General features: G+C 37.3%; 1 protein-coding gene across 2 annotated transcripts in view; it reads left to right on the top strand.

Annotated features, from left to right (window-relative positions):
* Positions 1-26598, top strand: part of Ranbp17 (RAN binding protein 17) — a 308796-nt gene that overhangs the window by 72078 nt on the left and 210120 nt on the right. For both annotated transcript variants that reach the window (XM_021175823.2, XM_021175825.2), the window contains exon 14: positions 1648-1783. In XM_021175823.2, coding sequence (XP_021031482.1) covers positions 1648-1783 — 136 coding nt within the window. The remainder of the gene's footprint in view (positions 1-1647; positions 1784-26598) is intronic.

Genomic DNA, 26598 nt, shown 5'->3' with positions numbered 1-26598 from the left:
GTCTCTGCATATGTTTCCATCAATTGCTGGGTGAAGCCTCTCTGATGACAGTTATGCTAGTCTCCTGTCTGCAGGTATAGCAGAATGCCATTAATAGTGTCAGAGGTGTGCTCTCGTGGCTTGGGTCTTAAGTTGGGCCAGTCTTTGGTTGTCCCTTCCCTCAATGTCTGCTCCATCTTTACTCCTGCACATCTTGTAGGCAGGACAAAATTTTGGTCAAAGATTCTGTGCATGGGTTGGTGTCCCAGTTCCTCCCTTGGAAGGTCTTATCTAGTTACAGTGCATGGTTGCTTCAGACTCCATATACCCCATTGCTAGGAGTCTTAGCTGCGCTCACCCTCATACATTCCTGGGAGTTTATATCATCATGGGGTTGTAGCTTGTCCCAGAGTTGCCCCCAACTGACTACAGTTTTCTCTCACAGTTCTCTCTCCCTCTGTATTTCCCACACCTGATCCTTCTTGTTCCTCCTCTCCCCACTTTTCTTCTTTTTTTTTTTTTAATTTTTTAAAAAATTTATTCACTTTACATCCTGCTCACTGCCCTCCTTCCAGTCACCCCTCCCACAATCCTTCCCTTCTTACCCCTCCCCTTCTCTGAATGGATGGGGCCCCCCTGTGTATCTTCCAACCCTGGTACTTCAAATCTCTGCAAAGCTAGGTACTTCTCTCCTATTGAGGCCAGATAAGGCAGCCCAGCTGCAGTGTATTGATTTGTTAATGCAAGGTACTTAGCAATCACCTTCTCAGAAAATCTCATAAAAATGTTGAAGGATGCCTTCAATGAAAATGCAAGGCTGAGAATTACATAGTCTATAGAAATAAAAGTTAAGAAATTTTCTCTTAGCTTATGATTTGCTAGTAGTAATAGTTTTTAAAAGTATTAAATTGAAAATTTATCATTTGTGACAAATAATAATAGTTAATAGTGGTTGGATATTGAATATGGTTGACGTATCCTAGTATTGCTTGTCTCTAATCCCAGCTACTCAGGAAGATCACAATTTTGAGGCCTGCCTGGGCTACAGAATGAATTCAAACCAGCTTGGACAACTTAGTGAGATCCTGTTTTAAAATAAAATGCAAAAAGAGGAATATAAATTGTAGAATGCTATAAAGACCCAGTTTCAGCCTCCGGTCAAATTTTCTGTCTATACACAGCTTGACTTTCTGAAAAAAATTTTTTTTTCAATTTTTTTGTACATTTTAGGTAAAAATGTAATGATTCATAAAGAGTACTGACTATACTAAGAACTTAATAGATATGAAATTTTGAAGAATTGAGTCTGATTTTGAAATATTTATAAATACAAAGTGAAGAACATTTAATATCATCTACTAAAAATATAAGGGTATTTACTTTTATATCGGTATATTATAGATTTATACGTATATGTCATGCATCTATAGATAACCTTTAATAGAGTAATATGTATATTCTCATCTAGGAGGTTTGTATTTATATGTAAAGGCCAGGAGAAACTAGACCAATTGAGTCTTACAAAGGTAGGATTTCAGATGTTTGAAAATTTTCTGGATGTGCTTTTGTAATTTCTTAGTTTTAAAATGATTATATGTTTGCAATAAATACCTCTATATTGTGCCTCTGAGAATTTATACTAAAGCTTTCATTTTTTTTCATGGAAAGTGTTTTTCAGCTTATATCTTTAATGGATACCAGATTACCTCACCGCACCAATGAGAAAATAGAACTTGCAGTTCTCTGGTTCCTGGATCAGTTTCGTAAAACATATGTTGGTGATCAGCTTCAAAGAACCTCAAAGGTAGGTTTTTACTATGAGAAAGCCTTATTGAGAATGAACATGGATATAAACATATAGCAGGTGGGAGCTGAGCGACAAACCTTGTGACTCTTTATCACAGACATATAATTGATAACTAAATTCATCTGTTGGATTGGTATTGAAACACAATGCAAACTTAATTTACTTGTTTCAAGCATACATTTATCATTTTCTCTAAGGGAATAATATTTTTATTTGGATAGTAATTTAAATACTTTGGATTTTTAAAACGCAACTCAATAGATAAATGTCTTTTTACATTTCACAATTGGAAACAAGATTGGCTGTTTTAATAGTTCTGAGGCTTGCAGGGGTGGACTGTGTAAGTGATTTCCAGTATATTTCAGTCATTCCTTGACATTCTTATATGCTAAGTCATGTGGACGAGCCGAATTTAGACACAAACTAAACAGACAGCAGCTAAGTCACTGTAATGGTGGAGTCGTTGTAATGCGATAATTGAAAGGTTAGCATTGGCAAGTTTTAGATCAATTGATTTAGAGACATAATAAAAGATTATTGAGGGTGTTTATGTGAGTCCTAAGGGAATACTTAGGAGTATACACATGCTTCTATATTTATGCATTCTGCATCCATGGGTTCAACCAACCATGCATTGAAAACATTGCATTTGTATTAAACATGCTTTAACCTTTCCCTTGTCAACATTCCTTAAAAACATGTAGAAATTACAATGACACTTGTACATGTTGTATATAATCTTGAGATGACTTAAAATGTCAGGGGAAGATGTGTGTAGGTTATATGCAAATACTATGGAATTTTTTTTTACTAATTGCAAACCATTATTTGATTTTCAGACTATGTTTTCTGGGGTTAGGAGCACAGTGTGGGGTAAAGCACTTGCTTAGCATTCATTAGGCCCTGGGTTCAAGCCACAGTGCCAAAAAATGAGAGCAAGGTGGGGGTGGGCAGCTGAAAAAGAAAAAAAGACTGAGGGTTTTTTTCTGGTTGTTGTTTTAGGATAAAGTTTCAGGTAAAAGTTTCTTTACCTTTAAAAGAAGTTACACAATTTCATACTTTCTTACGTAAATATATATGAAATTTTGGTCAGTGAGCAATCTTTCTAATCTAGATCTTGACAGTTTTCTAAAAACTTGCATAGAATGTAAAATATAACATATAATATTATAAATATATAAAACATATAAAACATATAATAGTTCAGATATCAAGGTGGATTCACCAAAGAGTCATAAGTGTTAGGTCTGTGCTGTCAGTGGAAATGAACTAAGCTGTAAGTCACACTGGTCATTTAGTGAACAGTTAGTTTCTGTTAGATTCTTTGCAGACAAGTATTATCTAATTGATTCTCATAAAACCAGTATGAAAATAGTTATTTTGATAACAGTTTCCATTTTATCAACGTGGAAACTGAGTCTTTGAATGCTTGAATAAATGTCTGTGCATTTTGGATCTGTAATTGATTGGATACCTTCTTGAAAGCTTGTCCTGCCATTGCCTGTGCTATATTGTGGCTTTCCTCTGGGGCACTGAACAGACTCTTTCATGTAGGATCTCTGTTGTAAACCTTTTTTGCCTTCTAATATTCAGGAAGCACTATGTTGGTTTCCGTTGTCCTTCTTGTGTCTGCTCTGTGCCCTGATTTTGCCGGTTTAATTTTCTAAGTGTCTGAGGTCCACCCTTGTCTCCTGCCTCCTCCTCTTCCATGCATTTGCATTGCTTCTCATTGATTTAAAAAGATTTGGATTGTAGTCTTTGTTTCTCCCTCCCTCCCTCCCTTCTTTTCCACCTTGTTCCATTATCCATTCTGCCATCAGTAATCTTGATGGAAATGAGAGGGTTGTGGACTTCCCGAACCTGTTGTCCCAAGTGATCAGGTCTCAGTGCTTTGCTTTCTTGGCTTCATATCTACAGATTTTACATTAAACGTGGAGGACACTGTTGCTAGTTTCATTGTTATTTTTTTAACCACATTTGCTCAAAAGTAGCAGTTGTCATATGTTTTGTGTTATTGTCACCTGTGAGTTTGATCTTTGTTCATGTTTCTGTGTATTTGTGCACAAAATACAATGTGATTAACTTTATATGAAATTAGTTTGCAGTTGGAATCTGTAGTAACTTGCCTGCTTTGAGAATTCCTGGTTTTGAATATTTTTTTAATAAAAAAATTATATTTACTTAGAAGCATTCAGAATGTCAACAAAACAGCCACAAATTTTTTTTTTTTGCAATTACAATTACAGTGTTCAGTTAACAGAACAACAATTATCTTCGTATAAACTGCATCAGAGACAACTGAAGATGAAAAAAATAAACCCCAAAAATAAAACCAAAAGAAAACAAAAACAAGCTACTGTCCCCATATATAACTATTTTGTGCTGTGTACCAACAAGAACCTGCTTTAAATTTCCATGCCAATTTACAACCCCCAGACTGTATCAGGCAAGGTTAGTGACTATTGAAAATACCACCAGGACGGAGCTATCTAAAGACACATTCGGTTGTATGTAAACTATACAAAAAAAAAAGACACTGTACAGTTTAAAAACAAATCTTACACAGCCTTACATTTCATTTTTTTTCTTTAAAAGGAGTGAGTTGTGTACAGGGGGGGTTAAATACTTTATAGACAAGAAAAAAATTGCGCTAGAACCAACTTATTCATCATCTTCTTTATCTTCTTCTTCATCCTCCTCCTCATCTTCCTCTTCCTTCTTTTTCTTGCTCTTTTCAGCCTTGACCACCCCCTTTTTCGCTGCATCAGGTTTTCCTTTAGCTTTGTAGGCAGCAATATCCTTCTTGTACTTCACCTTCAGCTTGGCAGCCTTCTTCTCATAGGGCTGCTTGTCATACACTGCAGCGTTGTTCCACATCTCTCCTAGTTTCTTTGCAACGTCACCAATGGATAAGCCAGGATGCTTGCCTTTGATTTTGGGGCGCTACTCAGAGCAGAACAAGAAGAAGGCCGAAGGAGGCCTCTTGGGTGCATTGGGGTTCTTGAACTTCTTTTTGGTCTCCCCTTTGGGGCAGATGTAGGTTTCATTTCTCTTTCATAACGACCCTTGTCAGTCTTTGCCATATCTTCAAATTTCCCCTTTTCTTTAGCAGACATGGTCTCCCACCTCTCTGAGCCCTTCTTGGAGAACTCTGGGAAGTTGACAGAAGCATCCTGGTGCTGCTTCTTGTGCTCCTCCCAGCAGGTTTGCACAAAGAATGCATATGAGGACATTTTGCCTCTTGGCTTCTTAGGATTTCCTTTGCCCAGGTTTAGTTGATTTTCCTCTGCGAGGCACAGAGTCGCCCAGTGCCCGTCCGGTCTCACTTGCCCAGGCGCTGTCTCTATGGAGCTCAATGTACTGCAGTAGCTACTGGTTTTGAATTTTATTGATAATGAGGCACACAGATTTATTTATTACACTTGAATGGTAGGAACATTAATGTATTACTGTGACATTATATTCTCATTTTTTCTTGTTCATAAGATGCACTATTTCTAGTTTTTCAATTCTGTAGTAAATACTCTTTTTCTTATCTCTTAGAATTTAAAAAATAACATGTCTCTAGCTTTGTTAGATTGTTCAGTTGTCCTCATAAGTATTATTACAATTTATTTTCATATCCCAGCAAGTTAGATATGTTTTATTATTCCTATCATTCCTTTTGTAGGCTTGAAATTTTGGCAGTCTATGGGAAGCGTGCTCTCTCTCTGTCTCTGTCTCTCTCTCTCTCNCACACACACACACACACACACACACACACACACACACACACACACACAAGCTTAAAATCCTTTAGTGGTTATCCTTGTTCACATGATGAGTTTCTTCAGTAGTCAAACTTTGTCCATTTTACAATGTTTTCTGTGGACAGTTGATTCCCCTCTATGACATGTTTTGTACTGGAAATGTTGCTATTTCTTTTTTCTTGCATATTTATATTCAATATGAAGTGACTGCTATTATGTGTCTACTATGTATTAAGGCCAGGTATATGAAGGAAATTCAGATGATCTCTTCAGTAAATTGTGTGTGCGTATACAAGTCCATATCCATGTATATATGCATGCTGTGGAAGCCAGAGGGCCACCTCAGATGTCATTCCTCACTTGACACCCACTTTGGTTTTGGAGACAAGGTCTGTTACTTACCCTGGAACTCACAGATTAGTTTAGATGGGCTAGCCAAGGAGGCCCAGGTATTATCCCGGCTCCACCTCTCCAGTGTTAGGAGTGCATATTAGTCACATTTTGTTGTTTATGTGGATTCTGGGGATTAAATTCAGGTCCTCATGCTTGTGAGGCACCTTACTGAGTCAGCTGTATTCCCACTTCCTCAGTAAGCTTTGATTTAAAAGGGAGTACAGGAAAGTAAAATAATTAATTATAATACACACATTTATGAATTCAAGTAGAACATAAACAATAAACTTTCTTTTATATAGTTATAACTACTGTAGAGTTCAACATGAAGACACAATAACACACTCAGTAATAGAACAACAACAAAAAAAACCTTGAATACCACTACAAACTAGCTATGCCAGAAGACATCTATAGTATATTCCACTTCTAAATATCAGAATACATATCCTTAAGTGCCTACACCATATACTATACCATTAAACAACAACAACAACAAAATCCTCAATACATTTGAAAGGACTTGAATATGAAAGTATATTCAACAAACACAAAGGACTTTTGTTGCTAAGGTTCAAATTCATAGCCCTGGTGGGTTTCAGCCATCATAGAGAAATCTAAAAATACTTTCAGATCAATAAAAATGAAAACACAACATAATAAGGTGTATAAAGAATAGTATTAAAGTAGTAATGAAGGCCAACTTAAAGCTATAAATACCTACATTAAAGAGATGAAGCTATGAGTGGTAGTGCACACCTTTAATCTCAGTGATTGAGAGGCAGAGCCAAGGGGAACCAAGAAGACATCTATGATTCCAGACAAGCCTGTTCTACATAGCAAGTTCCAGATCTGTCTAGGCTACATAGTGAGACCCAGTTTCAGTCAATTCATCAATCACTCAGTCACTCAATCAATGGAATAAGTAAAGAGAACAGGATATGGTGGTGAATGTAATCTGGCTTTGAGGAGCCTGAGGGCTGAGTTCCAAAACCTTGCAGAGAAAAGGAAAGAGTCAGCCTCAAGCCAGCCTCCCTATCACACTGGGAAACATGGGAAAGAAATTAAATCAGAAGAGGAGAGGAAGTAATAAAGACAGATAGAAATCAATTGAATGTCGATTTTAAAACAAGGGTAAAGTATTCAAAGCCCCAAATAGTAGTAGTAGTAATAAGGACAGTTGTTCTTTAGGGATAACAAACTTTAAGGTGGTTTGGCAAAAGGAAAAGGAGGTGAACACTGAGATGAAAAATGAAATAGTTGCTATTTTGCCAACTTTAAAGAAATGAGCTATCCTGAATACTGTGAACAGCTGATTACAAATGTTCCTTGAAGACAAATGCCTGGAGGAACTCACTAAGGTACAGAACCTTGAATAGACGTGTAACAACAACTCATGAGGCTGTTCACAATCAAAGGCTGCCTCAAAGAGTGCAGATTAACATAGGCCCCTAGTTAATTCTACCAAATAGTAGATAATCAAAGTAACTGGAAAAGAATCATCTTTTAAAAGCTCATGTTCCTATATGAATATGGACAAATACTAAAATTAAAAATCAGACAGAAGAACTGAACACCATATAAAGCCAAGAGTTCAGGGGCACTGCTTAGACTTGTGTTAGATTTGGGATGGAGGTACTGGCCAGGGACGGTGACCACACCAGTAAGTGTGCAGCATACAATAATATCACTAACTACACAAGAGAGGATTCAAAAAAATATTTGAGCCCAGCATGGTGTGGTTTATGCCTATAATTCCAGCATTTAGGAGTTTAAGATAGGAAGACTACAAATTTGAGGCTAGCTTGGACTTCAAAGTAAATTCTGTGTTGGCCTGACCTATCCAGCAAAACACTGCCTCAAATGGAAAGAAAGAGGAAGGGAGGGAAAGAGGGAGGGAGGGACCCAAACTATTCAATTTGTTTGAAACAACCAAAACAAACCAAAAAAGAGAAATCTATGATTTTAAAATAATATCAACACTAATCTAATACCTTAAATTATATGTAACAAAAGAAGTGTAAAGTTTATAATCTGAAAACTAAAAAATATTGTTGCTGGGTGTGGTGACTTATGTGTCCAATCCCAGCACTTTGGAGGCAGAGGCTGGCAGATCTCTGAGTTTAACACCAGCCTGGTCTACAGAGCGATTTCCTGGACAAGCAGGAATACACACAGGAAAACCCTATCTCAAATCAAACAAATGACAAAAACCAAAAAAACAAAAAACCCACAACCCCCCCCCACCAAAACCAAAAAAACAAACAAACAAAACAAAATAAAAATAATAAATAAATATTTTCGAAAGAAGTTAAAAGGGCCCTTATAATGGCAAAGAGGATCCATTGATCTTGCGTTAGGAAACTTAATGTTGGCAAGAAGGAACTCTGCAAGTTGATCCATACATTGAGCACATTGTCTGCCAAAATCTCTGCTTTCTTGCTTGCAGGAATTGACAACCATATCCTAGCATTCAGGAGATAAAAAGTGTCTAGAAGAACCATAACACACTTGGATAAAAATGGCATAGGAAGGGCCATATTTTAATTTAAAAATGTTTATAAAGCAACAGTGACGACAGTGTGTGGCATGTCCAGGAACAGGCATTTAGGCAACAGTGGATGTTTGGATGCCGCTCTGAACACTGATGTTTTTGATAAGGATGCCATTAAATGGGAAGAGAGAGGCTGTCAGTGAAGGGTGCTGGACAAGCGCACCACCAGTGAAGGATTGCACTTTGCTTTTCAAGAAGGCTCTCAAGGCCCTGGGAGGCTCTGGCTCCAAAGGAGGAAAGACAAGTTACTGATTTATAAATTGGGTGGTGCCACACACTCACAGTCTGCCAGCGATTTACATCCTGACACTTGTTAACATTATTGATAGCCTCATTTTCTGTTCATTTAAGCTGTCCCTATCTGAGGGTCAGTTGCATGACCATTTTGTATGTAGAACACATTCAGAAATGGGAGATTATAGAAATAACTCCTTAAGATGAGGCAAGCATCCTTCCCGTTTAGACCACTGTTTCTCAGTATTGAGTAAAACCCATTTTTGTAAACATGGACGTGACTTATCTGGGTACCATATTTTTATAAATTTGTGGGATAACAGGATTGCCTTAGGAAAGCAGTACCCATTGATGTCTTTCAAATTGCCAGAAATAAAAACAGGAGTCCTAGTTTTCTGTGTGTGCCTTTCTAGGGTTTGGGTCACTGGGTGTTTCTGGTCCAATGTCTCCTGCTGTCGAGTCCACATGTGGAGCAGCAGATGGCATTCTCTCCCTACAGTTGTCAGCCTCGGGAACCGTGGGCTGCTAACAGTTACTGTGAAACTGATAGGAAAATGCTTAGAGAGACGGTGAGTCTGGAAATCATAAATTAACTGCTGTTTCCAGGTACTTGAATATATTTTAAGTGTTAGTAAAATTTATGATTGTGTTTGATAACACTGTTTTTAGGATAAAAGAATTTTCATTTAGGTTAGAATATAAATAGCAGCTTTAAAACATTTTAAACAGTACTTTAAATATCCTAATGTAGCAAACATCGTGGAGTTTATAGAGGCAAAGTGCCTAGGACATTAAGATTACATTTTGAAGTTTAATTATTAGGGAATAATGCTGAATGACTTTGGGGAACTTTTAAGTATTTTAAAAGTTTTCAAAGTTGAATTCTGGCACATTGTCAGGTTGCTTAAATTCTGTAAATTTATTATAGTATTTTTTTGTATATTATTTGACCTAGTTAGTTTTTCCTTCTTGGCAGATAATAGTAATAGTGTAATACAGAATTGCTTTATTACAAAGGGATTTGTTCTTTTTCAGTGATCCATAACCTTAAAAAATGTTCAGGAAAGCAAAGGGCCTCCAGTGTTTTATAATTTTTAAATCTCTTCACTGTATAAATGGAATTGCTAAGTTAGACTTTGACGTATTAACTCCCTGAGTACATATGTTGACTGAAAAATATTAAGCAGTAGATAAGAAGGTTTAGAGCAAAGAAACCTGCAGTTGAAGTTTTAGCAGCCATGGGTCACTAAGATTATGATATCCATTGGAAAAATATCTGATGCAAATTGGAAAAACAGACATTGGATTTTTTTTTTTTTAGAAGTTGACTTTTATTATCTGTCCTGCCATTAAACATACCATCACTGGACACCAAATCCCATGTGAATTTTACAGTTATATCTCCCTGAAAACACATTTTCACCTAAACACATATTGATAAAATTGTGACTATTCACAATATTTTAAATCCATGTTTTGTTCTCATTTAAAATTTATTTTTAACGATTACAAAATATAAAGTATTCTTAATTTTTTGAGAACTGTGGGTAAATTATATAGTACAATCTTATATTACAAGTGACTTTTTGTATTCTCTTGGGTACTCAGATTTTGCTGATGATTTTACAAAGTTAGGCAGTGTTGTGGTATTTCCTGCAACAAGGCAGAGATGACAATTTCTTCTGGAGTGGACTTTCAAGTGTCCTATTTTCTATTTATTTACCATAACTTAGGATGATTGAATTTGTAAATGGTTCTAAGAAATTGAGATAGAAAAAATAATAAAGTATCAGGGGCTATATTAACTATGATGTATCTTTAAATCATTTTAGCACTAAAAATCATGTAATATAGAAGATATCTCATTAATGAAATTATATTTCTTAGTTATTTCTCCATATTGGTTGTAATTTTTTAAAATTGGGTTTGAGTCTCAATAGAAATTATGTACAAGATAACCTCTCCCAACAATCCAAAGGTGAGATGCATGGTATATATAATATATAATGTTTCCCTTCAGAAAACCAATTCCATGTATATGATAGTCCTTTCTTCTGGGCGTTAGTAGGTAATGTTTAAAATTCAGACACTCCTAAAAGCATAACTTATCTGTTGGTTGATGAAAAAGGGAAATGTTCAGTTTTGAAGTTTTGGCTGGGATTCTGCTCTTTAAAATATTCTCATTGCTTAAAGGAAAGTTGAGTGCGAATAAATCTTGGAAAAAGCTTTGTTTTGTCCATGATGGAACCATAGACAGATCTGAATACCGACTAGAAATATGTCAAAGTATGAGTGCTGCCTCTCTGGGTGGATTTGTTTTCTTTTGCTTATAACCCTTGAAAGTAGGCTGTTGAGGGGAGTCCAAGTCCATCCTCCTTGTGCTCCAGAAACCTGAAGCCACCCTCTGCGAGAGCCCCTCCCAGCTGTGTTTATTCCTCTTTGACTGCTGAGGCTGCAGTACATATTCTCATGATTTGATTCTTATTTAAATGGCAAGATAAAAATTCAAATTAATTTGCAAATAAGAATTTCCAAAAGGAGTCTATGCTTCAAGACAGTGATCCTATAGTGTAGACTTTTCCTACACACCTCACTGAGGAGTATTAGGCATTATTTCACTTTTTTATATAATTAGAAGCTTTTGTATTAGTTATTAACTGCTTATGTACTAGTCCCTTATAATTTTGCACTCAGTGGTTAGAGCAGGGGTAAGCATGGGTGCTAGTCTGACTCCTAACTTTCTGAGTGATGAGTATGCTCAGCGCAACTTGGTGCAGCAGTTTGATATTACGAAAACATTTCCTGATATATATTGGGGGCTTGTGTTTATTTCTTCTTCAACTAGATACTATCTTTACTTCTGACTAGTGCTTTTGTCTAATATACAAATAGGAAAACTAACATTCTGCTTCTTAAGAACTATGTGGGACTATGAAGCCAAGTTGCAGGTGATGAACATGACTGTATTTACTATTGTGATAGTGCTGCAAACAATAAAAGCCTAACGGTTAGCAAAATGCCAGTGCAGGTGGCAGCAATGGGTTCCTCCTCTACTGTCACCTAGAAAGAATCTGTCGGATCCTAAATTCCACCTTTTACTTATATATTTCTAGGAAATCCTTATCTTATATAAATCTAGGTAAAGTCCAACTGAAAGTACTGCAGTATGATTGCTCAGCCTAGAGTTCTGACTTTGTTCAGCTGACACTATCTAATCTATGATATACGGTGGTCAGTTTATTAAATAAAATGTAAAAAATATTATCAGCAATTATAACTTCATTATTCTGTATTCATAGTCTTATAAAGGTAGCTTCTACATTACATAAATGGCTAAGTGCATTTTTAATTCCTACTGACTTCAGAAAAAAATGTCTTTGCTCTGTATTTCTACTTTGACCATTCTAGGCATCTCTAGGTTACACAGTACTCTTTACTGCTGTGGCAACAGAACAGATAAATACAAACCTGAGTGGAGTGAAATATAATAGTTAATTTGTAAGTCTGTTACATTTCATTTTCTTTCTGCCCCATGACTGGACCAGATTTTTGTTTTGCTTAAACAAAGGATAGATGAGCATTGTGAAAATGTTTTTTACTGTCCTAATGATTAATGATCACGGAATACTTTTGAAAGATTAGCATTTTTCAAAGCTGCTAAAAAAAATATACTGTTTTATTTAATTACAAGAAAGTAAAGGCTTTTCACACTGACAGGTGGTGGAAATTAGCAGGCAGTTTTGAAATTGTGCTGTGCACGAGAAATTAGATCTCATTTTAATTCTGCTTTTCTCAACTAGCAAATGAGGTTAATGCCATACATATTCAGCTGATATGGATGAAGAAATTGATATAAAGTAGATCAACATAGCTACAGGGCTAGATTAATTTATAGGTAAAGAGGCAGTGATAAATGAAAGTAATGTAGTAGTGGTCACTAAACTCCTCTGCCACGAGGGATTCAATAGCGTTAGTTCCTCATTAAAGGCATTGTCGGGGTGCATCAAATAGAAATTTGAAAAGGAATAGCCAACTAACCCCTAATTATCAAAATACAGAAAATACTAATTATACCTTAATTAGCTTTTCTTTTAATGTACTGAAATTTGTTACTTTTTGTGTGGCACAAATGGATAGTTATATCAACAATAAATAGGTTGTTTTAATAACTTTCTTTTACCTCTGGGAAAACTACACTCCAATTTTTAATATGCAATAATGCTTCTCTCTAGCCTGTAGGAGATGAAAATTATTAAGTAGCTTTATTTTTTTGAAGATTTTACAGCAGCTTTGGGAAGAATTATTTCACCATGCATCAATTACTTTTAATTGAACTGAATATTTTTCAGATTGCACCAAATGCCTCTCATTTAAGTTTCGCAGTTAGAGTTTAGGAAAGCAGCGTAATGAGGGCTGCCGATAACCTCTGTCATAGAGTGTAATAAATAAGGATGATTATTTGTTTTGCTCAGGCTTAGAAACGGCTCAAGATTGAAGCTGTAAAATCTAGGCAGTCAGTCACCTTATCTGGCTCGTCAGCATGGGGATGTAAATTAAAGGCTATGTATTCATGACATTTTGTTCATGATTCTTTTCCTCCTGCTAACTAAGGTGGGTTTTCACAGTCTAGTTAAGAAAGGGTGACGGATTTAGAATAAAGAGATACAGTGTCATGGGGAAGCCACTTGGGTTTTAGTGTGATCATATCTTAAGGCAGCTCTAGGCCCTTAGTAGGTTTTGCTGCTCTGGGGGAATTCATGAGCGCGCCTGCACATCTGCTGCTTTGCCCGTCAGCTGCAGTGATACTTGATGTTGTGTGATTAAGTAAAATAGGGCAGATCCCTAGCATTACATTTAATGCTCCAGAATAAATAGTTGGCTGTGATTGATAATAAGAAAGCTCTTAAGGAAATTCTGTGTGCTTCCCCCACCCCCCAATTTTAAATATCATGAAACTGTTTTCCAAGGGGTTGCATGTAATTAGGGCATTTAAGATAATTATCAAGTTGCACTGAAAACTATATAAATTACTATAAGTTTATTGTTTGGCAAAGAATTACAAGGGGTTGTAGTGAGGCTTTCAGAGGACCTAAGTTGATGTTGCCTCCTAGATGTGCCACATATAATTGGGAATTAAAGCTAGATAGTCTTATTCTACAGCCACAACTCTAGAAAAAGAGAATTGTGTGACTTCTCACCTCATTAGTTTGCAGGAGTCCAGATGTCTGCAGTCCTCACTGTGACGCTTAGGTTGAATCCCGCTCCTCCCGCTCAGCCTTTCTGCTTTTTTTGTTACCATCTCTTGAAGGACAGTGTGATGGTTTGTATATCCTTGGACCAGGGAGTGGCACCATCTGAAGGTGTGGCCTTGTTGGAATAGGTGTGACCTGGTTGGAATGGGTGTGTCACTGTGGGTGTGGGTATAAGATTCTCACTAGCAGCCTTTGGATGAAGATATAGAACTCTCAGCTCCTCCTGCGCCATGCCTGCCTGGATACTGCCATGCCCCCACCTTGATGATAATGGACTGAACCTCTGAACCTGTAAGCCAGCCCCAATTAAATGTTGTTTTTTATAAGACTTGCCTTGGTCATGGTGTCTGTTCACAGCAGTAACACCCTAACTAAGACAGACAGTAACCATGTAATATAGTGTTCATCAACAACATCCTTCAAGCTATACCTCTCTTCCTTAGTTTTCCTTATTGGTAAAATTCTCTCTGTCTTGCTCATTTTGGTGATTGTACTGTGTTATGACTGTTCTTTCATCAGCTTTAAAACTAACTAAACCAACAATTTGGAAGGAAAAATAAATAAGTCACCCAAAGAATAGAGCAGGAAACCATTTCACAATCATTGGAAACATTACTGAACTATCTTTCAAAGTGAAAACCCAATGCTTTAAATAAATAAACATGCAAACAAATAAGTACATATGGAAGAAGTCATAAACCACATTGCCTTTCACCTGTTTACAAAGTAACCGTGATCAGTGGCCCCAAGCAGGGCCACTGGAAGCTTGTTGACCACAGTTTCTAATGTGCTCCTGCAGATAGACCCAGTGACTCAGAGCATCCAAGGCTGTGTGGCCTTACAAACTACTTGGGCACTTGTGGTTTCTGTTATAGTTTGAGAACCCCTGGGTCCCTTACTTGAAGACAGGTGGCTGGTTCTATCCTGTTTCCTTTGACCAGGACTGGGAGTTTACTCTGGGTCAGGAGTGGACAGCCTCCAGCCCCTTTAGTCACAGTGCTATAATCTTAACTGAAAATGTAGAGAAAGGAAGTGCAGCAAAGGGCATTTGACTGTTACATGTTAAAACACTGTGCTTAAATATTCCAAGGCAATGGTTTAGGGCAATAGGATTTGTGTTTTGCTGGCCAATGACATAAAAAAAAAAAAAAAAAAAAAGCATTTGACTATACATACTGTATTCTGTAAAGACAAAATGTTTTAAAATAAAATGTCTCCTTATGTTTTTGTTGTTGTTTTGAGAAATTACAATCTGAATGAACCAGCATCTTTTCTGTTCTTGTTATGTCATGTGTACTTCACTATTCTTCAGCTACTGTATCAAGAATCTGATTATGTATATATTTTCAGTCACCTCGAAGGCTAGTTCCTCCCACCCCCATACCCCCCAGCCTCATCTCCCCCCCCCCCCCCCCCGTAGGAAATGGGACTGATAGTGTTAGGAAGATTTGAGAGTCAATGGATATGTATTGAAAGTGATTGGCTCAGTGCCTCACATGCTGGTGTTGAGCTCACTATCTGTTCTCATGCTCATTACAAAGTGTTCGCTTTTGTACTTCAGTTCTTAGAGTTACAAAATGTTAGCCTGTCTTTAAATCAGCATGAGCAAAGCTCATATGAACTCACAAAGACAGAGGTAGCATGCACGGGGTCTGCATAGATCTATACTAGGTCCTCTGCACATATATTAGGCTTTCCATTCAGTGTTTTCATGGGATTCCTGAATGTGCAAATGAGTTGGTCTCTGGTTCTTATGCCTTCTCTTGTACTCTTTGCTTTGTGTCGGTTCGTCTTGTACATAAGTTCTATGTGACTGTTTTTGCTTTATTACATTTTATTTTGCTATTTTTAAAGAAATGAATGAGTGAATGACAACCTAGTCACTAGGTGTAAATATTAATAACTAAATTGTCATTTATTCCTGCTGGGAGAGAGAGAATCAGTTTTCTGGGTCTATCAACACTGGGCATATCAACCACTCCAGGACAGGCCTTGTGTGCAGGAATCTTTGACCAACATTCAATTGTATTCCAGTGTGTGTGTGTGTGTGTGTGTGTGTTTATTTGGTTATGGTGTGGTTTGGTTTTTTCTTTGTGGATGTGGTGTCATTTTGTTTTCTGTGGAGTTTGTTTTGTGTTGGGTTTTGTTTGTTTTTTAGAAAGAACATAAAGTTGGGTGTGTAGGGAAGGGGAGAGGATCTGGAGGGCTTTAGGGGAGAGGAACAATATGATCAAAATTGTTTGAATTTGAAAATTGTCTTAAAAAGGATATAATAGTAATCACACAAAGGCATACAAACCCAAAAACTGTTGGTCTAGAAGAGGTTGTAGATAGACTCTAAATGAGTATTTTCAAACTGTTTACTTCAAACAGGGCTCTGTGAGTAAAATTTACTGAATTTATAGTACAAGTTTAGATTTATGTATTTTACTTAATGTATAACCTGCATGTATATATGTGTACCACACATGTGCCATTTGGATTCCCTGGAAGAGGAGTTATAGGTGTTTCTGAGTCACTGTGTGGGAGCTGGGACTTGAACCTAAGTCCTGCAAGAGCAGCAATTGCTCTTAACTGATGAGTCATCCACTCGCAAATCTGCATGTGTGAGGTTTTTTCCCCCAGTGAAATGAATTTGAGAAACTAGCATAGATGTAGGCAGTATGTGTTTCTCGCTTGGAAATTTACAATGCATATTTACATGGGCTTGAGGGGGTCCTGCTTGAAATAGTTCATGTAATTTTAAGAAATAAATGGATAAGATGACAGTAATCTAAACTCAAATCTATGTATGAAAGCAATCATTTAAGAATTTATACCTGAATTCATTTGCAGGTATTGCTGAGAATCATGTAACCAGTCACTGTCCCTCTCGAGGTCTCAGCAGCAGTCAGGTGCTGCTGGCATGCACAGTGGTAAAGCACTCACCAAGTCCTCTCTGGTCAGGGTTCCATCTCCATCACAGGAGACAAAATAAGAAGATGGGAAAAGTTCCAATCAGATAATCATTGCATCTGGTATATGTGAAAGTATCTACTTTCAAATGAATATTCATAATCAAAACATTCAATTACAGAGTACAGTTTGGGAGAAGTAAATGTATGCAGAGGTTTATTGTCATAAAAAATTTTAATCTGGTTTGGGAATGTCATTGTTTGAATTGAGACATTTCAAAAATTTATTTTATACATATCTTTAATGCCTTGGAATTTATGGCTGAGCTCCCATTAGCCTAAGAAGCAGCTCAGGGAGTCCCAGGAAAGCCAGATTGATTGGGAGGTGACAGAGGACTGCCCTCAGGGTGTGCAGACCTGGAGAACTATGATTGAGGGGTAGATGCATCCTCTGAGAAGTGGAGAAAATGGGACTTAGAGATGAAAATGAGAACTGTCTAAGTTACTTTGATATAAAGACTATTGTTTCACCCGGCTAATGGCAGAGCCAGTATCAGACCACCAGAGGAGTCTGCTTGCCAGCAAGTGTTCTCCAGTGTACACTACTGTGCTTCAAACTGTGGTGTCCTGCCAGAGTGTCCAGACCTGTGCATGAGGAAAGGACTTTGTTTCCTGTCTTTCTGGCTGTTTTTAATTAAAGATTTGCAAAAAGGAATACATTTTAATATGTTGGCCAATTTGTTGATACACATGTTTTGTTTCATATTGCCCAGTAGAATGTATTGTATGAGAGTCTGGTTGGAAGTGCTAGCGTAGTATTTTTGTTCTCCAACTTACTCGGTAATCCTACTTTTCCTTTATGCTTTAACTGCAACGAAACCAAATTGAGTCGGGGTGAAAAGACCTCTTCTCAAGCATTTATTGTCTTTTTTTTTTTATTACTTTTTATTAGGTATTTTCCTTATTTACATTTCCAATGATATCCTAAAAGTCCCCCATACCCTCCCACCCACTCCCCTACCCACCCACTCCCACTTTTTGGCCCTGGTGTTCCCCTGTACTGGGGCATATAAAGTTTGCGTTCCAATGGGCCGACTAGGCCATCTTTTGATACATATGCAGCTAGAGTCAAGAGCTCCGGGGTACTGGTTAGTTCATAATGTTGCACTTACAGGGTTACAGATCTCTTTAGCTCCTTGGATACTTTCTCTAGCTCCTCTATTGGGGGCCCTGTGATCCATCCAATAGCTGACTGTGAGCATCCACTTATGTGTTTGCTAGGCCCTGGCCTAGTCTCACAAGAGACAGCTATGTCTCTTTGTGGTAATAACGTTAATTATCCTGTCTTAGTGGTGTATCTGAAATATACAAGATTGTTATCTGCAGTTACCATGTTGTTCAGTGTTAGCCAGTGTTTCTCCACCTCTTCCTCCTTTCTTTCTACATTGTCCAGCCTGTTGTAGACAATGTTTCCTCTTAACTTCTGGAAGGAATTTCCTAAGATTTCCCATTTGAATTGAGACTACATGGCTGCATTTTTGTGTCTGACTAGTTTTGTTCTAAGAACAGCTTATGTGTGAAGTGTTGCCTCTAGCAATCTAAAGGTTGGAAAGAATGCTTGGACCAAGACCCTCTGCATTACTCAGTTGTTACTAGATCTAAATCATGCCTGAAATTAATTTTTTCTGAAAGACAAATTAAAAGGACAAGGAATGAGATAGTAAAGGGACTGGGTTATAGCAGTATCGATGAAATGGCCAAAGGAATGTAAAATTGCTTATGAAAATCTGAGATGAAATAAAACTGGGGATGTACTGGAGGAAGCAAAAGTGGTTGTCATAAAGTCAGTCAGCAGTTATTTGGAGTCGGGAACTTGGTTCTTTCAGGCTCATCTTTTCATCCATTAGACTGGATAGCTGACTATGAAGAGAGTTCTTCCGTAGTTACAATTTGCCAAAAAGCTCTCACACATAAACAGTAGCTAAGACAGAACTTAATTGGGTAGGGTTAGTCATGTTAGAGAACACTTACTCTGCAATGTAGTTAGGTTTCTGGTCTTTGCCTAATATCTAATCTTTTTTATGATGATTAAAAATTATTCTAAAGCTAAATAGTCAATCATGACTTTTAACAAAGGGCAATTCTCTAATTTTATAAAAGGAATAAGAGTTTGTGTTTTTATAATCATTTCTTTGAATATTGAAGAGAATTACTAGCCGAAAATGAAGGAAGAAAATGTTTGCAGAATTTGAGGCTGAGGGAGAGGTTGTTGAATATAATTTCTGTAATTGTCAGAAGTCCCTAGAGATATGGAAGATGACTTGAAAATCTACATTCGAAAAGCATTACTGGTGGTCTGTAGGTCATTGTTGAAATATACTTGGATCACTAATTCAGAAGTTCCGTCTTTCAGTTCACACAGTGGAGGTCAACCAGGGATAGCAGCTCTGTTTCTTACAAATGTATATTTCTAGCTTTATTGATTTAGGTTGCTTATTTAGTTATGCACCAATTCTTTGGTTAACCAAATACTACTTGACATTCCTGTCATTCTGCCTTTTATTCCAAGCAAACAACAAACTAGAACATACATTTAATATTTTATTAGGCTACATGCAACAAATATTAACCATAATAAGTGTATATGCAAGCATGGAGTGTTACTTCTAGCACTGTGTATGTAGAAGCAGCATAATCAGGAGTTCAAGGCCACCTTCTACACAGCATGTTCGAATCTAGCCTAACCTACTTAGGACTATGCCTTTAAAAAGCATTTATCCTGTTTGATCTAGTAATACAACATCTAGGAATCTCTCAGGAATCCTCATTCCTTCTTACATTATATGTGTTAGTAGTAAATTTAGTTTAAACAGACTCGTAGCTATCATGGGAATTCAGAAAATTGCTTGAGAAATGTTTTAATATGATGTAAATAGAAAGTAGTATGCAATATTAAATATGTAATAAGGTTTCAACTGTATGAAAAAAGAACAAAAGAATTCTAAAGAAATGAGCCAGCTAGGTAGTGGTGGTCTTTAATCCCAGCACTTGGGAGGCAGAGGCAGGCAGTTTTCTGAGTTCGAGGCCAGCCTGGTCTACAGAGTGAGTTCCAGGACAGCCAGGGCTATACAGAGAAACCCTGTCTTGAAAAACAAAATAAAATNAAAAAAAAAAAAAAAAAAAAAAAAAAAAAAAAACAACAAAAAAGAAGTGAGCCCAAATCTTCATTTTCTTTATCTCTCAGGACAATTGCAGTTTATTTTCCTGTATTCTTTAGTAGTATTTTTTATAATGATCATAAATCACAGTTTGATTATTTAGAAAAAAATCTAGAGTTCACACTCACTTTTCAAATCACCATTGCTTTGGTAGTATGCTGTGACAATTGGAGTGTGTAAATTTCACGTTAATTTGGTTAATTTTAGTTATATGTGCATGCACACCTTTTAAGTTACAGTGTTTTAATAGCTCTGTTAGGGAAATTGTCATTTCACATTCTTAGAAACATTCATGCTGTTTTTGGAGTTGAGATGTTGGAAAAAAGATACAGAAACTAATTTATGCAATCTTGTTATTTTTAAATATTTCATTCTTAAGCATATATGCTATGTATGAAATATTTCTTTAATAATAGTAATATTATTTAAATGCATTCATTATCAAAAATATAATCACATAAAAATAGTACAGTAAAAATACTAGTACTTGGGAAGCTGAGGCAAGAGAATACTACTTAAGCCTACAGAGTGAGTTCAAGGCCAGCGTGGAGAACAAAGAGAGCCCTGTCACAAATTACTAAAACTAAAATCAGGCCCAGAGATTGAGCTCAGTGGTAGAGCATTTGCTTAACATACACAAAGTCCTAGGCTTAATTCCCAGTACTGCAAAAACAAAATAACAGAAAAAAGATTCTTAAATCAGAGGTTTGATAGCATAGATCCAGTAATGATTCCTTTTAACCTGATGGCCCAACAGTTGTATTGCATAAGGCGACTGGTATTTCAACCACTACTAATTAAAAAACAAGCCTAGTGACTCTTCTGCCTTGCTTTACTCCAGTGTTAGGTGTCTGTCTGGATCCTTGCTGCTGAGAAATGATATCAAGTATTGCAATTTCAAAGGAAAACAAGTTAGGAGGTTACAGGTTCAGTTCTGTAGATTTAAATTTGTATAAAATAGTTTTATTTTCCAAAATAAAAGTCTAGGATTTTTAAAAAATCATTTGTATCTTTTCTATACAGAAAATGAATGATCATAAATCTAAATAAACATGCATTTATGTGATTGCTCTCAGCTTTCCTTTTAAGTGTCTGTAAGCTATAATGGCATTGTAAAGTTTAGAAGTAGAAACTCATCAGGCTTTCTGTCCCAGGCTTTGTGGCCAACCCACTAAATCAGCCATATGGCTGTCTCAGACCCACACATGGGTTGAAAACCACAAATAAGAAACTAGGGACCTGAATGCCCTCATGTTGGTTACATGGAGGAAGTGGCAGTTTCTCATGTAGTGACTGGGTTTCTTTGTATCTTGGCTTAGGATTAGAACTGCAGGGTGCTATGGCAGATTCTGTGTCACCCACTTTGTTGCTGAGATGGGTTTTACAACCACATGAAATTACCCCCACATGAGAATCTGTGAATAAGCCTGTGGTAAATCTCTTCAATCCCAAATATGCCCCAGCAATGAAAACACAACTCACTTAATATGAATACATGCTATGCCTCTAGATTGGACAGATCTACCACTACACTACCATCTTCCACCTCTATGAGACCCCTTAGAACCTTCGGTTTCTCCAGGCCATGTGCTTCTGCTCCACTTTTCTTCGTTTTCCTCCTCCTCTGTGTCCTCTCCCTCTTCCATTTTCTCCTCCTCCTCTCTCCCCACCTTCCTCTCCACCTTTCCTTTTATCTGCCCAATCAGCAGCTCTACTTTATTTTACAAATTAAGGTGGGAAGCAGGTTTACAAGAAATCACCTGAGTGCTGACTCATTCCTTGGTCACAGCCACTCACTGGAGAATGGAATTAACATCAAATATAATTAGCTCCAGGGCTATCCACAACAGCCTTGTAATTGATGGCACTGAAGATAGTCTCCCCAAAAGTCTGTCAGCATGTTAGAGATTTTTAAGGTGTGAGCAAAGGATTTAAAGAATATTGATGCTAGATCACTAGGATATACTGATATTGGAGAAGGTCAGAAAAGGTCTGATGTAAGAACTAGAACTGGTACTTAGAGCCATCTGCATGCTAGGTTAGGTTCTGTGCTAGTCCTGGGTCCAGGAGACAATGTCAGTTGCATATAACTGATTTTCCAGAATCTTAATTTAAGGCTCTTCCTCTGTCAATTCCCAAAAGGGGCTGACAAAAGACAGTTTAAAAACTTTAGCCAGGCAGGAATGTAGTTCACTCCGTAGAATGCATATATAAAATGTGAAAGGCTCGGGTTTGATTCCCAGCTCTATAGTATTATAACAGCAACAGCAAGAGTAACAGGTCTGCCTAGAGCCTCATAGCTATTAACTTTCAAAGAGAAAAGCAGAATGTCCACCTCTGCTTTCCCAGTACCATGATTTTTACCTAGTTATCATTTTCTGAACCATTGCATGAAACTATTTTTCACAGGTACAGCATATTATCACAGATAGAGCTTAATTATCTTTCTAAGAATATTTCTGTATTTGTAACCAGGGTCCAGGGGTTTCCTGATTATGTATTTTTACAATGAAAATTAAGCAATTATAAAAATAAATAGCTAAGGTTTTCAGTTGTCATAGCTGGCTTTGTTTCATGCTGCTAATAATGTCATGGTGGTCAAGCATCAGCACTGAGGGTCGCCTCCATTAACGGAAACCTAAGCTGAGTGTACTTACTGTCTAGAGCCAATGTCTCTGTGAAGCTGCATCTACACTACTGTTATATAAGCAATATTTTTAAGCTAATAATTGAACGATTCAGAATTTATACCATTTTTTTCAACCATAAAATGAATACTATATACATTCATTTGATTTTTGTGTGCTTAGAAAAATACAAAAGTTTTCAATATGATTGAAATATGTAACTTGAGACAGATGAAATGAATATAATTGCTATTTTTACCAGAACATTTTCCTTTGGTAAAGTATGCATCACATAAAATTGACTGTCAAGTTCGTTGTTGTTTGCATTTTTTGATTGTTTTTTTTTTAAATTTTTTTAAAAAGATTTATTTATTATTATATATAAGTACACCTTAGCTGTCTTCAGATGCACCAGACGAGGGCGTCAGATCTCATTACGGATGGTTGTGAGCACCATGTGGTTGCTGGGATTTGAACTCAGGACCTTTGGAAGAGCAGTCGGTGCTCTTAACCACTGAGCCATCTCTCCAGCCCCCATGTTTGTTTGTTGAGACAGGTAGGGTCTGTAGTTATGGCTCTCATGGAACTCACTCGGGACCAAGCTTGTCTTAAAGTCAGAGATCCATCTGCCTCTGTTCTTGAGTGAAGGGTGAGCAGAACTATGCCTGCTGTCTATCAAATATTTTTAAGTGTGTGTGTCAGTGAAGTAAATTCTCACTGTTGTGCAACCATCTCACATTTCTCTCTGGACCTCTTGTAAAACTGTAAGTCTGGGCGATCCAGTGTGCACCAGCTTCCCATGCCTGCTTCATCTTTGGGACAGTTGCCTTAACACTGGGTGTCCGTGATCTGATGGCTTTAGGATCTTTATATCAGTGTTGCTATATAATGTTTGCTTTTGACACAATTCCTTTTAAGGAGGGTCAGATACTAGTGTTCTAATACCCCACAGAGTGCTTATCTTTTTATTCATTGATTATAGTTGGATTGTTTCCATGGTTTAGCTTTACTTTATTTAATAATACTGATACAGATATAGATATTTAAATATCTCCTTGAAAGTCTGCTTTTATTACCAAGAAGTATACTGCTGGATCATATAGGGGTTCCATGTTGAAGTTTTAAGTAGGCACAGTTTGCCCATTTGTGAGGTACAGTGTGCCATTTCAGTGTGTATGTGCACTCTTTACTGATCAGCAGGCTATTAGACATATCCATCACTTCAAACCTTTCTTATTTCTTCATGCAGAGGGTATTTAAAATTCTCCCTACTGAAAGCAATTTGTAATTTTGAATTGTATAATTTGAAATACACGACTAATTGTTGTCAGATCGGTAAGCCGTGTGCTGTAGAAGGAGTCCGTTCTCCTGTACCTGTTGTACACAGAGCATCTCCCTTTCTTAGTGGCAGAGCCCCTGTTCTGCTCCTCCTCTTTGAGCTCAGGGTTTCTAGTTTCACATTTGTCTCTCTGTGACGGATGTCACCTCACTTAGTGTAATGACTTATGCATCTTGGACAGACATGACAGGATTCATACTTTTTTATGGCTGAATGACATTTCGAGGTTCATACATTTTGCATTTTCTATTAATACTTTGTTAGTAAATATCTAAGTTGACTCCCTGTCTTGACTCTTGTAAATAGTTATGTTGTTTTGTATTTAATTTTTTAGATCCAACTATTCTAATTTTACAACCTCAATGCAAGTTTTCTATTTTCTTTTATTGAAGTTCTTTATGCATAAAAATAAACATCACCCTTATGGTACAGTAGAATCGTGTAATCAGGTCTTAACTTGGAAGATCTTTTGGCTTATACTGTCAACAGTCTGGTTTTTTTGTTTTTTGTTTTTGTTTGTTTGTTTGTTTGTTTTGCAGCCTTTACTGCCTGTCCGCATGGTAGCCATATTGTGTTTTTGACAGCTACTGCATAGAGATTCCTTGAGGTTCCTCCAGGGTTCCTTTCTAACCTGTATAACTTCCATATTAAGGTACACTGTAGGCTGCCAGGACTTCAGTTCTTTGGATTTGGAGTACCATGTCTTGTGTGTGGCCTGGTGGATATGTGCAAAGCTGCAGCAAGGAATACACTCAGTAAACTTACTGCCCTCTTTGCTCTTTATATGAATTCTGAATTTTGTAAGGGGAAATATTTTAAATTTAGATTCAAGTGGGCATGATATCAACAAGTAGGACAAGTACCTTAGGCAACTTACCTAACTTCTCTTTTTCCAAATAAAACCACTGTGCCAGACTAGAAGAGCTAGAAATAGTAAGAAAGAATAAGAGCTTCTTGGGTTCTCTAAATCTTAGCTCTTAGATCTCATTAGTTAAAGAACCTTGGGTGAGTTAAGTATTGATTTATCTTGGGTAAAATGAAAGGACTCAACTAGATTAGGAGAAATGAGTCTTCAGATCTTTTTAATAATATGCAGGTATTTTTATTTTGTGCCCATCTTGGGGAAAGTATTTTGTGTTCCATAGATTTGTAAAATTACTTATCATTCTCCAGGAAGGATATACTGAGGATGATGGTATACAAGTTCTTTGCTAATGATAAAAGGTCGTAATTATTATACTGCATCTCAGTGTAACCAGAATTAGGAAAATTTTTGATGTGACAGGGCAGGTTGGTAACCCAGTGGAGGCCTCCTCTTCTGAGGGTGGGGCTTTGATCAGGATTTAAATGAATAAATAACTAATTTAAAGGAGAAAAAAAAGATTTTCTAAGACCTTGGCATATGTATTTTTTTTCCCCCGAAGGTAATCATAGTTTTTTATTAATGGCAGTGATGGAGTAGTTTGTAAGCATGTATCAAATGACCATCTTGCTGAAAAAAATGCCAACATTTTGATAGAGACATTAACAAAACAAATTGATGTCAGTCTGGAGACTGGTACAAAATATATAGGGTAGATATGCTTTGAAAGCCAGGCTACTTTGTGTGTGGACTCCACACTCCACAGTTCTTTGGTTTTAACTTTGAGGAGTGTAGAGGAATGATTCAAGGCATATCCATCTTTCTTTTTACTAAGTTGAAAATGATACTTTGACAGATCACAGCTCTCGAAATTGAGAGGCATCGTGGAAATGAAGATCTTCAGATTTCGAAGACAAGACTCATTACAGAGTTTTCTGCCACGTTTCCCTCCCCCAGTTTCCCTCCCACACTGCTACACACCTACTTTCAAATTGCTGATCCTCCATACTTCTCGCCCATCTCCTCTCCTATCTGAACTGGCCCCCCTTTCCCCTCCCCTCTCTTCTCCCTCCCAGGTCCCTCTCTCCCTCTTCTTTATTGTTTCTACCTCCATTTTTAGATCCTGGATGGTTTTGTTCCATTCTTTCACCTGATTGGATGTGTTCCCCTGTATTTCTTTAAGGGAATCATTTATTTCCTTCTTATGGTCCTCCATTGTCATCATGAGAAGGGACTTTAGATCATATCTTGCTTTTCTGGTGTGATGGTGTATCCAGGACTTGCTATTGTGGGAGAGTTTGGTTCTGATGATGCCAAGTAACCTTGGTTTCTGTTGCTTCTGTTCTTATGCTTGCCCCCTGCCATCAGATTATCTCAAGTGCTTGTTGCCCTCAATATATCTGATTGGAGCCTGTCCTTCCTGCAATCCCAGTTGATTCAGAATTCCCCAGAGTCCCGTTTTCTCTGTGATCCTGTGAACCTGAGATTCTGGGTGTGTCAGAGTTCTTGGCAGTCAAGCTTCCTCTGAGACTCTGAGATCCTGGTGTGACCAAGCTCCTGGGACCTTGGGATTCTGGAATACTAAGATCCTGGGCAGGTTACAGTGCCTGGAAGTGGTACCTCCTCTGGGGACTATGGAGCTGTCTGCTCTGTTCGAAACTAAGATAGACCAGAGGCTGACCAGAAGGAA

This window comes from Mus caroli, chromosome 11 (assembly GCF_900094665.2).
Source record: "Mus caroli chromosome 11, CAROLI_EIJ_v1.1, whole genome shotgun sequence".
NCBI classification, from domain to species: domain Eukaryota; kingdom Metazoa; phylum Chordata; class Mammalia; order Rodentia; family Muridae; genus Mus; species Mus caroli.
Note: the sequence above shows the minus strand (reverse complement) of the source record. Positions and strands in the feature narration are given on the sequence as shown.